At 43.7% G+C, this 11,871-nt stretch overlaps 1 protein-coding gene across 1 annotated transcript; it reads left to right on the forward strand.

Moving 5' to 3' along the window:
• The first annotated feature begins 2,693 nt into the window (after positions 1-2,693).
• UCP1 (uncoupling protein 1) lies at positions 2,694-9,423 on the forward strand. Its single transcript, XM_040250470.1, has 6 exons — positions 2,694-2,888; positions 3,635-3,833; positions 5,811-6,005; positions 6,106-6,207; positions 7,103-7,283; positions 8,866-9,423. The coding sequence occupies exons 1-6, from the start codon at positions 2,763-2,765 to the stop codon at positions 8,978-8,980; spliced, it is 918 nt and encodes a 305-aa protein (XP_040106404.1). The 5' UTR covers positions 2,694-2,762; the 3' UTR covers positions 8,981-9,423.
• Positions 9,424-11,871: the final 2,448 nt, after the last annotated feature.

Consider the following 11,871-nt stretch of genomic DNA (forward strand, 5'->3'; position numbering starts at 1 on the left):
AAAGCACAACCACTGCGTTATGTCTCACAATTTCATGGGTCAGGAATTTGGGCAGAACTCAACTGATATGGTATGGTATGGTCCCATCACTTCATGGCAGACAGATGAGGAAAAAGTGGAAACAGTGACAGATTTTATTTTCTTGGGCTAAAAAATCACTGTGGACAGTGACTACAACCACAAAATTAAAAGACGCTTGCTCCTTGGAAGGAAAAGTGAAAGTGACAGTCGCTCAGTTGAGTCTGATTCTTTGCGACCCCATGGACTATATAGTCCATGGAATTCTCCAGGCCAGAATAGTGGAGTGGGTAGCCATTCCTTTCTCCAGGGGATCTTCCCAACCCAGGAATCAAACCCAGGTCTCCCGCATTGCAGGCGGATTCTTTACCAGCTGAGCCACAAGGGAAGGAAAGCTATGACAAACCTAGACAGTGTATCATAAAGCAGAAACATCACTTTGCCAACAAACGTCCATGTAGTCAAAGCTATGATTTTTACTAATCATGTATGGATGTGAGAGCTGGGCCATAAAGAAGACTGAGCTCTGAAGAATTGATGCTTTCGAATTGTGGTACTGAAGAAGACTCTTGAGAGTCCCTTGGATTTCAAGGAGATCAAACTAGTCAATCCTAAGGGAAATAAACCATGAATATTCATTGGGAAGACTGATGCTGAAGTTGAAGTGCCAATACTTTGGCCACCTGATGCGAAGAGCGCGTCTGATGCTGGGAAAGACTGCAGGCAAAAGGAGAAGGGGGCCGCAGAGGGTGAGATGGTTAGATAACATTACCAACCCAATGGACATGAATTTGCGCAAACTCTGGGAGTTAGTGGAGGACAGGGAAGCCAGGTCTGCTGCTGTCCATGGGGGCGCAAAGAGTCAGACACGACTGATTGACTGAACAACAGCTGGATGACTCTTCTGTCCTACTCCATTGATGGAGATCACGTGGTGTTTTCAGCTGGCAGGTGGGTTTATCTGAAGAGTCCAAGGCAGCTGTACTCTCATGTCTCCTGCCTTAATGGAGAAGGCTGGATTGCCTACCTAGGGTCTCTCCAGCACGACAGCCTCAGGGAGGTTGGATTTCTTAGATAATGACCCAGGGTTCCTAATGTTTCCTTAGGAAAGGACTAATTCTATTAGTAAGGCAGGTACCAGCCTTCCTAGATGCGAGTGGAAGAGACATGCACCTTTGTCTTTTGATGAGAGGAATCTGCGATTATGCTTTAAAACCACGTCAGATGGAACCACTGAGAAAGACAATGCATAGGGTTGGTGGGTTGGGTTGTGGGTTGGCGATTATCCAGTTGATAGCGATTCACCTTTTATGAATTATAACGAACATTCCCAATCTGCTTAGCCATCATCCTCACAAACTAATAACTCCACCACAGCTGCACTCGCTAAGGCGACCAATTATGTTAGAGCCAAATCCAATAGTTTTCTTTGTTTTTATTCTCTTTGGACATTTTTTCTAAACATTACAGTATAACTACATGACAGACCCAACCCTTCATTAATTATATTCTCAAATGCCTTAGTTCTATGACTGAGGACACTGTTTCTTTCCTAATTTGACCTTTGATAAGGTCATTTTTCCTTGACCATAACTTTGGGGATCCCTATAGCTTGACCCTTGACCCCTTTTCCTAGTCCCATTATACTCATTCCCATGTAAAGTGTGGACCTTCTTTTATCGGATTCATATTGCTGATTCTCAAATATCCTCATTTTACATGGGAGTGAGTATAATGAGACTAGGAAAAGGGGTCAAGGGTCAAGGGTCATAGATGACTTGTGAAGGTAAGAGCTGCACCTGGAGCCTGGTGACCTGCCCTTGTCCTTGTCCTTTTCACCACACTGCCCCTGCACCCAGAATGAAATTAAAAGGAGCACTTTATCTCTCTAGCAATTTACTCTGGGTTTGCTTTGTAGAATGTTTATCATTTCATTTGACACCCTCCTACAAAAAGTGTTCAAATGAAAAACTTTAAAAGTTTAGAATGTTCCCAGATGTTCTTGGATTCTGCTTGGAAGATTTTGGAATCACATTTGGCTGCATGTGGCTGGGAGGGTGAGAGGATGAGAAATCAGAAAGAGAGCAAAAGGAAGCCAAGCAGAGAAGGTGTCTGCAAGGCTCCTGGGGAGTCAGAATAAGAGGAGTCCCACTCTTGCCTTGGAGCTATCCGGCTGGGCAGCAACTTCTGCCAGGATCGCTGAGCTCCGGCTGGGCAACAGCTTCTGCCAGGATCGCTGAGCTCGCGCTTGTTTAAGGGACTCCTCCTCCCCGCCCTCCAATCTAGAAGCATGGAGAGACACCCAGATTGCCAGGCTCGGGGTGCGGGCTGCTGTGCGCCCTTCCCTGCACATCGAGAGTAGAGCTTAGACGGCGGCTCCCCAGGTGCCCAGCCAGAATGGGGAGGTGGGAGGGACCTGGCGCCCCAGGACACGCCCTGCCATTCCCCAGAGACCTGGATCGGCTCAGCCCCGATCGCGATCGCTGGCGATATAAGTCATCCGCGGAGACAGAGGGCACGGCGTGGCCAGCCCGGACTCGAGGGAGGGCAGGCAGGCGCCGCTGCATCGACTCCGCCACCTGCCACCTGGGCCGCTGCAGCCCCCTGCCTGCCGGCTCCACTGACTAGAGGTCGAAGCGCACCGGTCTGCTGCCCGGCCGCGCAGGAGTGAGAAGCCAGGCAGAACTTCCACTTTGGGGACTGAAGCCCTGCTCCCCTTGCGCCGGAGTCCCCGTTGAGTCAGGATGGTGGGGCACACAGCGTCAGACTCGCCCCCTACCGTGGCGGTCAAGATCTTCTCGGCTGGGGTGGCGGCCTGCGTGGCTGACATAATCACCTTCCCGCTGGACACCGCCAAAGTCCGGCTACAGGTAGGGAGCGCGGCGGGCAAGGGGAGGTGCCTCGGCAGAGAGGGGACCTCTACTGTGTGCGCCCCTTTGACTCTGGCTTCGGTTTTACCATCCTTTCTCACGTTAGGTACAGCAGTGGCCACATTCAAAAAGTTTGCCTGTCACTGGATGGATGCTTTAGGGTGGAAACTGGAATATTGCAGGAATTAACTGAAGAAGTGCGAGGGTCGAGGAGGACGGGTTGACTGTGACTGTTGCCAACCTCACCTGTACTTGATCAGACAGGCACATCTTCCTAGCCTACTGCCGAGGGGTTCTGGAGAGCTCCTGGGGGTGGGACAGTGAGGTGCGGGATGGGGAGGATGTTCAAAGTATGCCTAGTAGCCAGATTCTCCCCCTTCTCCCTTTTGACAGATAGACATCTAGATATCTAGCTCTAGATAGATAGATGTGTGCTAAATCGCTTCAGTCCTATCCGACTCTTTGCGACACTATGGACTGCAGCCCCCCAGGCTCCTCTGTCCATGGGATTCTCCAGGCAAGAATACTGGAGTGGGCTGCCATTTCCTTTTCTAGGGGATCTTCCTGACCCAGGGATTTAGATAGATAGATAAGGGGAGACGTTGCTGAGAGGCGAAAAGGACTGAAAATAGAACACAATGGAAAAAATATCTTGGCTCAAGTTTTCTCCATTGAGGACAGCTTGATGCCAACCTTTGTTTTTTTCCTCACTAGGTAGGACTCCCTTTCTCAATTTTCACTTCCAGATCCAGGGCGAATGCCTGACCTCCAGTGCCGTTAGGTATAAAGGTGTCCTGGGAACAATCATCACTCTAGCAAAAACAGAAGGGCCCGTGAAACTCTACAGCGGGCTGCCTGCTGGTCTCCAGAGACAAATAAGCTTCGCCTCTCTTAGGATCGGCCTCTATGATACTGTCCAGGAGTTCTTCACCACGGGAAAAGAAGGTGGGCAGGCAGTGTTTCTGGGAGGGGGAGAAGTCAGAGAGAGACATGTCCTAGGCTCAGCGGTGGCTCAGGAACCAGTTACCTACAGGGTAGTGGTCTTCATAACAAACTGGCAAGCCAACATCAATATCTGAACACACGGCACGGAGGGAAGACGTGCTGGTGAGTGGGAAAAAGTGACACCAGAAAGGCAGAAATGCGTCAGATCACAGCAGAGCTTGCAGGCCGTGCTAAGCTCAGGTTTTATCCTTAAAATAATGGGAAGTCATGGAAAAAGAATAAACAAGGGAATAACATAAATAATTTATATTTTCAGAAGATCACTTTGGCAGCACTGTAAAAGCTATACAGAAAAAGGGGAAGAAAAGGGTAACGTAGAAAGGAAGAAATGATCAGGGTAAGCTAAAGCAATGGCAGTAAAGATTTTGGAAATGTAATTGACTAAACTTGGTGGAGGGTTGGAAGTGAGGCGTAAAGAAAAGGTAGGAATGTTAAGATGACTTACAAGTTTCTGGTTAAATATCCCATTCATTGAGGGAGGGAATATAGAAACCATCTGAAGTGGCGAGGTAAGAAATTCAGTTTAGGATGTGTCGAGGATAGGTAATGTCTGGTCTGCACAAGAACTTAGGAGAAACACCTGGGATAAATTTCCCAGTCATGGGAGGAATTATCATTAGGGCCAAACAGAGCAGAAAGATGTAGTGAGGAAAGGAGGGATCGATGTACCTAACAGCAGAAACTCATGGGTTTCCTTGGCAAAACCATCTTAAGCAGAGTAGAAGAGGTGGCAGCTAGATTGCAGAGCACTGAGGAGAAGATGGGCCTCGAGAAGGGAAGACAAAGAATATGGCCCTGCTCCCAAGCAAGGAGCTGGGGAAATGAAAAGGGGATTGGAACAGAGGATGAGTGCAACAAAGTAAGACTGCAAATAGCGGCCAAAAGTGAAGGGAATTATTTAAGTATCATCTTGCCACTTAAAAGATGGATATTATTCAGTGCTCAGCTCCTGGCCAAGCATATTGAGAAAGGAAAGCAACCACACAGTCATGAGAAGACTTGCTGAATTTCCCATACGCAGGACATTATGTTAAGTGCTATTTTGTTATTAACTCACACAATGACTCTGTGAGGTAGATATTATTACCTCCATTTTATACAGCTTAGGAAATAGAATTAGAGACTGAGAAAGTCCTTGATGAGTAAATGTGATTGATCTATACTTTAATTATGGGAATAGGTATGAGGCTTCATGGGGTCACAAAAGAGTAGGACATGTCTTAGTGGCTAAATAACAACAATGAGGCTCCAAGACTATTTGTCATTTTATTAAATGATATCCGTCTTGAGTAACCCATGTTAATTTTTCAAAATTTGCAGTTAAAAATCACGTGATCACTTCTTGCTTCTTATTTTTGTCCCTTTAGGAGCCTGTTGAAGCCTGAGACCACTTGACATCCCAAACTCAGGCAGTTTGTCCTTTGGGGCTTTTCCTAAGATCCCTAAGTCCAATTAATTAACAGTCTCATTGATGGTTAGAAGACTAAGCTTCACTGTGACTGGTGCCTCCACCCAGTTGGGAAATACTGAAAAACAGAGCAAATCTAACGAAAGAACTAAGCCAAATATAGGAAAGAACTAAGCCATTGTTTAAACAAGCATTGGGTTTTTCTTTCTCCTTGAAAGTCTTTATTAAAAAAAAAAATTCAGTCAACTTTGAAGTCTTCTAGCCCTCCTATAACTTATACATTCTTAGCACAGTCCATGGGGTGACAAGGGGTTGGACACAACTCAGTGATTCAGCACAGCACAGCATAGTACATGATTAACATGTGCACAAGCATTAGAGAGGTGCTAAAGATACAATAACACAGTAGTATTAACCACTAAAAATTAAAAAGATATAAATGCATTCTGGGTTTTGACTTTTTTCTTTTTTGCTTGACACATCATTTTTTTCTCTCTGGATGACAACAGCTAGTTTAGGAAGCAAGATCTCAGCGGGCCTAACGACTGGAGGCGTGGCCGTGTTTATTGGGCAACCCACAGAGGTGGTCAAGGTCAGACTGCAAGCACAGAGCCATCTCCACGGTCCCAAACCTCGATACACTGGGACTTACAATGCTTACAGAATTATAGCAACCACAGAAGGCTTGACGGGGCTTTGGAAAGGTGACTCACTTCAGCATGGATTCTATAGTCGTTAAAACACACATATCCAATTAGCACCTTATCATATGATGGAGCTATTCAACACTTTCTTTCCCTCCAGGGACTACTCCCAATCTGACAAGAAATGTCATCATCAACTGTACAGAGCTCGTAACGTATGACCTAATGAAGGAGACCCTTGTGAAAAACAAATTATTAGCAGGTATCTTTCTCTTTTACATGGCAGGTCTGCACATTTATAATTTCATCTTTTATTATACTGAATCCCAATTGTAATAATTTTATCTTTTAAAACAGTAATACTCTTGAATAATAGATATAACCAAAACCCTAAGCTTTAGAAGTTCTGTTGCAACATTTTTTTTCTTTTGCAACAAAACTAAGATGCACCTGTATTTTTATATCAGCATCACTCTCATTTAATACTAATATATGACTTTTGTTAGCATCTCTCTTGTTCTTTATAAAGCAGAATTCAGGAAATGAGTCATCCTGCCCTGTATCCAGATGAGCTAGTTAAATAAGGAGCTTCTTGGTGGTTTCATCCCGAAAGTAGAACCATTGGATAGGTTCCTAAAAATGACTTTAATTTTTTTTTAAAAAAGTTTAGATGCCTATGTGTTGAGTATTATGTCATGCCCTAAGGACAGAGGTAAGTAACTGGTTATTTTTCTAAAGCACTTATAATCCAGTATGCCATGTACCATTTGCCAACTTTTTCTAAAATTATAACATTCCTTACTGTATGTACAAGCTTCCCTTGTAGCTCAATTGGTAAAGAATCTGCCTGCAGTGCAGGAGACCCCCGGTTCGATCCCTGGGTTGGGAAGATCCCCTGGAGAAGGAAATGGCAACTCACTCCAGTATCCTTGCCTGGAAAACCTCACGGACAGAGGAGCCTGGTGGGCTGCAGTCCATGGGGTCACAAAGAGTTGGGCAAGACTGAGCGACTAACACTCACTTACTGTGTGTTATTTATTTATAAGACAACTACGTTGACCTGTTATCAACAGGCTTTTGAGGATCTGAAAGATAACTAAAAACTAGAAGCCCCTCCCAAGAATCTAGTGTTGACCTGTCTCATCGACCCGTTTCAGACGACGTGCCCTGCCACTTTGTGTCTGCTGTTGTTGCTGGATTCTGCACAACCGTTCTGTCCTCGCCAGTGGATGTGGTGAAAACCCGATTTGTTAACTCTTCACCAGGACGGTACACAAGTGTGCCCAGCTGCGCAATGATGATGCTCACTAGGGAAGGCCCATCAGCTTTTTTCAAAGGGTAGGATGTGTTCTGTATCTACAATGTTGTGTTCAGGGATTCTGTGTGCTACGGGGAGCGCCATCTCATCTGAACAGTTGACAGCTGAGCAACCTTAGAATGTGCAGTGTACTTAGTGTCTACTTTTTGCCGTAAATCTCTCCAATACACCAATTCCACTGTGTCAGAAAATTTAAAGCTGTGATAGTAAAATCTTCTCAAGCTTGATCAGTGGCTCATTCAAAACCGACAGCCTGTCCCTTGGTCTCAATCTATTGGCTGAGGGGAGAGGGGAGTGGGGAGTTATTTTTTAATGGGTACAGAGATTCAGTTTGGGATGGAGACGGGGAGTAGTAATGAGAACAATGAGAACACATTTAATGCTACTGAATTATTCTATTGAATATATATATATTTGGAGAAGGCAATGGCACCCCACTCCAGTACTCTTGCCTGGAAAATCCCATGGACGGAGGAGCCTGGTAGGCTGCAGTCCATGGAGTTGCGAAGAGTCAGACGTGACTGAGCGACTTCCCTTTCACTTTTCACTTTCATGCATTGGAGAAGGAAATGGCAACCCACTCCAGTGTTCTTGCCTGGAGAATCCCAGGGACGGGGGAGCCTGGCGGGCTGCTGTCTCTGGGGTCACACAAAGTCGGACGCGACTGAAGCGACTTAGCAGCAGCAGCATATATATATATTTACAAGAGAGAGACACATATATATACATATGTATGTGTATAAATGGCTGGCTAAAATTATAAATTGATGTTATGTATGTTTTACCATAAAATACACACACACACGTTCAGGAGTCAGAAGATATATGCTAAGAGATCCTCCAAAATATTGGGGGGTGATCTTAATAGGCAAGATCTCTAACATACCAATCCAAGGCAGATTTAACAGATTTTACATCATTTTCTCTGGGAATATTTCATTGCTGTAGACAGGATTTTCAAAATAAATCATCTGGTGTGTACACTGTGGCAGAATTCTTCAAAATAGCAAGAGCAACAGAAACAGCAAAAGGCAATGCAGTCTCTGACCACCCCTCTTAGGACCAGAATTACCAAGATCTATGGTCTAATTATTCATCACTTTGCTTTCTCCACTTACTTCCTCTTTTAAACTCTTAAAGTTTCCTATACTCCATTCAGAAAGCAAAGGAAAACAAGATTTCCTGTCCCCTCAAAAAAGAGAAGATGATGGGGAAGCAGGAGACAAGCTTTGGTTTGGTTTGGTGGGACCATTGTATAGATGTGATGCTCTGGATTTCGTTGTTCAGAAGCAGGGTAGGGCACCTGGATGGAACTTGAGGCAGAGGAAGGACACGTGGAGAGTAGGCACGCTCAAGTGCCCGCACTGGAGATGCGTGGCACAATGAGAAGCATGCACTGCCTGGACTATAATTTGCTGTTGTTCAGTCACTCAGTTGTGTCCAACTCTTTATGACCCCATGGATTGCAGCATGCCAGGCTTCCCTGTCCTTCACCATCTCCCGGAGTTTGCTCCAACTCATGTCCATTGAGTTGATGGCACGCACTAAAATAGCTATCAGAATTTTAAGCAAACTAATAGAATGGTGACATCACTTTTCTAGATTTGTACCTTCCTTCTTGCGACTGGGATCCTGGAACATCATCATGTTTGTGTGCTTCGAACAGCTGAAGAGAGAATTGATGAAGTCGAGGCAGACCATGGACTGTGCGACCTAGTCCTCCTCGGGAAGAAGATGGAACAGACCAGTGGGGATCTTCGCTAACCAGATAATTTTAAAAAGCAAGCGAAACTATTCACTTTATTTCACCCAGATAAGGAAATTCTGATAGAGAGATCTGGACTATTTTTTTTCCAAGGGAAAACTACTATTTCCTATGACTTTTATTCTCAGTATTTTAAGGAAGGGAAAGCAACACATTCAATATTATACCCGGGCAAATGTAATATCCAGATAAGCTACTGTACTTAATTGACTATTTAATGGAGGGAGGGATTTCATGATTGAATATGAAGATCTTTAACATGTTTTAATTATTAATTCAATTATTAATTGATGGAAAAGGAAAGCTGAGTGAAATACACTTTATTAATACTTAAAAACGAAGTTTCCTTTTTATTTATTAACCCCATTGTCAGTTAATATATTCAATAAAATATTGCTAAGATCTCTTAAAGTTTGCCTTTTTTGGATCTGTATCTAATGTAAGAGTTGAGGTTCACCTGGGTTACAAAACTTCCCAAATAACCAGGGAAGGTCTTTAGAATCAATGGGCAAAAACTTACTTTTAATGTTATTAGTACATGCTTTTGATTTTGAGAGTCCACATTTCATGGCATCTATAACAACTTCTAATCTAAGACACTGTGTTCATTGGGGCACTGCTGTTATTACAATCATAGTATCTATCCTAGAATCACAGAATTTAAGAGCTTTTTGGTTAGACAGAGGAACAGATTGAGATGAAGATTAATCCACATTGCATCTTTCCAGCAAAACCAACTTCGTCATTTGCATCTGTTGTAACCTTTTCATCTACCAGCTGAGTGCAGAAGGAATAGGGAAAGAATAAATAGGAGATTAAAAGAATTGTTAAGACAAAAACAAGGAGTGGCCACTAAATGGCCAGGTAGTCCCCAGGCTGCCAGGCACTGTGAGCTCCACACACATTTCCTACTACGTTTCTCCTCCGTTGACTCCGAGGGTTGTCTCCTGTTTATTTCCCTTCGTTGTTAACTGTAAAGCATCTTGTCGCAGATGCTCTCGTATCCTGCACGGATCACTCTGCTCTGTTGGTGATGCTGCCCTGGCTGCCTTTTGTCGTGTCAGCATCTGTACTGCTTAGGGCCTTCTTCCAGTCACCAGAGACATCTTTGCCCACCTGGGCATGGCACACTAGATGGACAGGAAAAATAACACACCCTTGTGAGCAGCCCTGGACCAATAACCGATGGGAGCTGGCGTGTGAATATCTCAGGTCCCTCACAGTTGGGTGGAATGCCTCCGAGGGAGCAGAATCCAGTTACACTCAGTGGTATTTTGCTTACCTCTAAAACCACTTATGGGAAGACTTCAAGTCCACTCTTCATCCTCCATCCCCTTACTGGGGTCTCCTGGGATCGCTCCCCGAAAGGATTCCAAATCCTTGTCTTGAGGCCTGACTCTGGGAGGATCCAAACTAAGACAAACCACCATCTCAGAGTAGCATATTTCTTTCAAGAAGAAGGAAAATATAAAACTTTGTTTGCTGGGAACCTGGTCAGGCAATGGGCGGTAGTGACAAGTTGCTACCCTTGACCAAACTTTAGTCAGGCTCCCCCGAGCTGCCTTTTCCTACTTGGTTCTGTCCTTGGGTGTCCTCAAGAGCCATGTTATTTTTTAAATATAAATTTATTTATTTTAATTGGAGGTTATTAACTTTATATCGAGAGCCGTTTTGGCAAGAATCCTGCTAAAATTGGCTTAGCCAGAATCTCTCACCTTCAACATGATCACTATTGATATCAAATTCCTCATCCTTGGCCTGGATACCTGATCACCGGTTCTTTTACATGTTCTGTGTACACATGCCTGTCATTCATAAGCAATGACTTTTCTTTCCATCCACTTGCTTTATTCCAGTTGGTGGGATCTCTAGTACAATTCTGAATTTATTTTCGGTAACAATTTGAATGATTCACTCCTCATCCCTTCTTAGAGTACATTTCCCTACTTTATTGATGCTGGGCTTAGCCATGTGATTTGCCATGACCAAGGGATCATGTTAGTAGGCATGATATGAGCAAGGGCTTGAATGTATTTGAGCAACTGAGTTTATTCTTGTGTTTCTGCCACACCATGAAGAACATGCCTCAGGTAACCCACTACTCCTGACCTCAGATGAACTAGCCACATGGAGATGACTGGAAGTGAAATCATGACCTCAATTTAAGGCTAGCTGAATCCAGCTGAGACTACCCAAACTGTCTGGCTAGCCTACCCAGGATGAGGAGTGAAATTGTTCTGTAGGTCACTGAGATTTTTGTGGTTGGTTGTACTTTGTATTGTGGCAATGACTGACTGATACAAGAGATGACGAAAGACATCCTTTCTTAATTCTGATCCCAATATTTTATAATTAAGTATATTTGCTATAGTTCATTTTATAAATATATATTTTGTAAAATTAAGGTAATCCCTTTCTATTTCTCATTTGCCAAGTTTTTTTCTGTTATCTATAAAGATCATTATATACCCAGTGGTAGGTTTGTTGGGTCATATGGTAGTTCTATTTTTGTTTAAGGAACCTCTGTACTGTTCTCTACGTGGCTGTACCAATTTATATTCCCACCAACAGTCCAAGAGGGAGGGTATATATGTATACATACAGCTGATTCACTTCATTGTACAGCAGAAGCTAACAAACATTGTAAAGCAACTATACCCCAATTTAAAAAATAGATCATAACAGTCTTATGAATTACAGAGCATACACATTATTTGGAAGAGTTTGTGAAAATGAACATTATTTTATTTTTAAATGTGCTACTCACTGGTGAAACCCATATAAAACTGCAGGTTTTTTAGTGGAAAGGTTTTTAATTGCTGAATCCATTTAATAGCTCCAGG

The sequence above is a fragment of the Oryx dammah genome, unplaced genomic scaffold (assembly GCF_014754425.2).
Source record: "Oryx dammah isolate SB20612 unplaced genomic scaffold, SCBI_Odam_1.1 HiC_scaffold_12, whole genome shotgun sequence".
Classification (NCBI taxonomy): Eukaryota; Metazoa; Chordata; class Mammalia; order Artiodactyla; family Bovidae; genus Oryx; species Oryx dammah.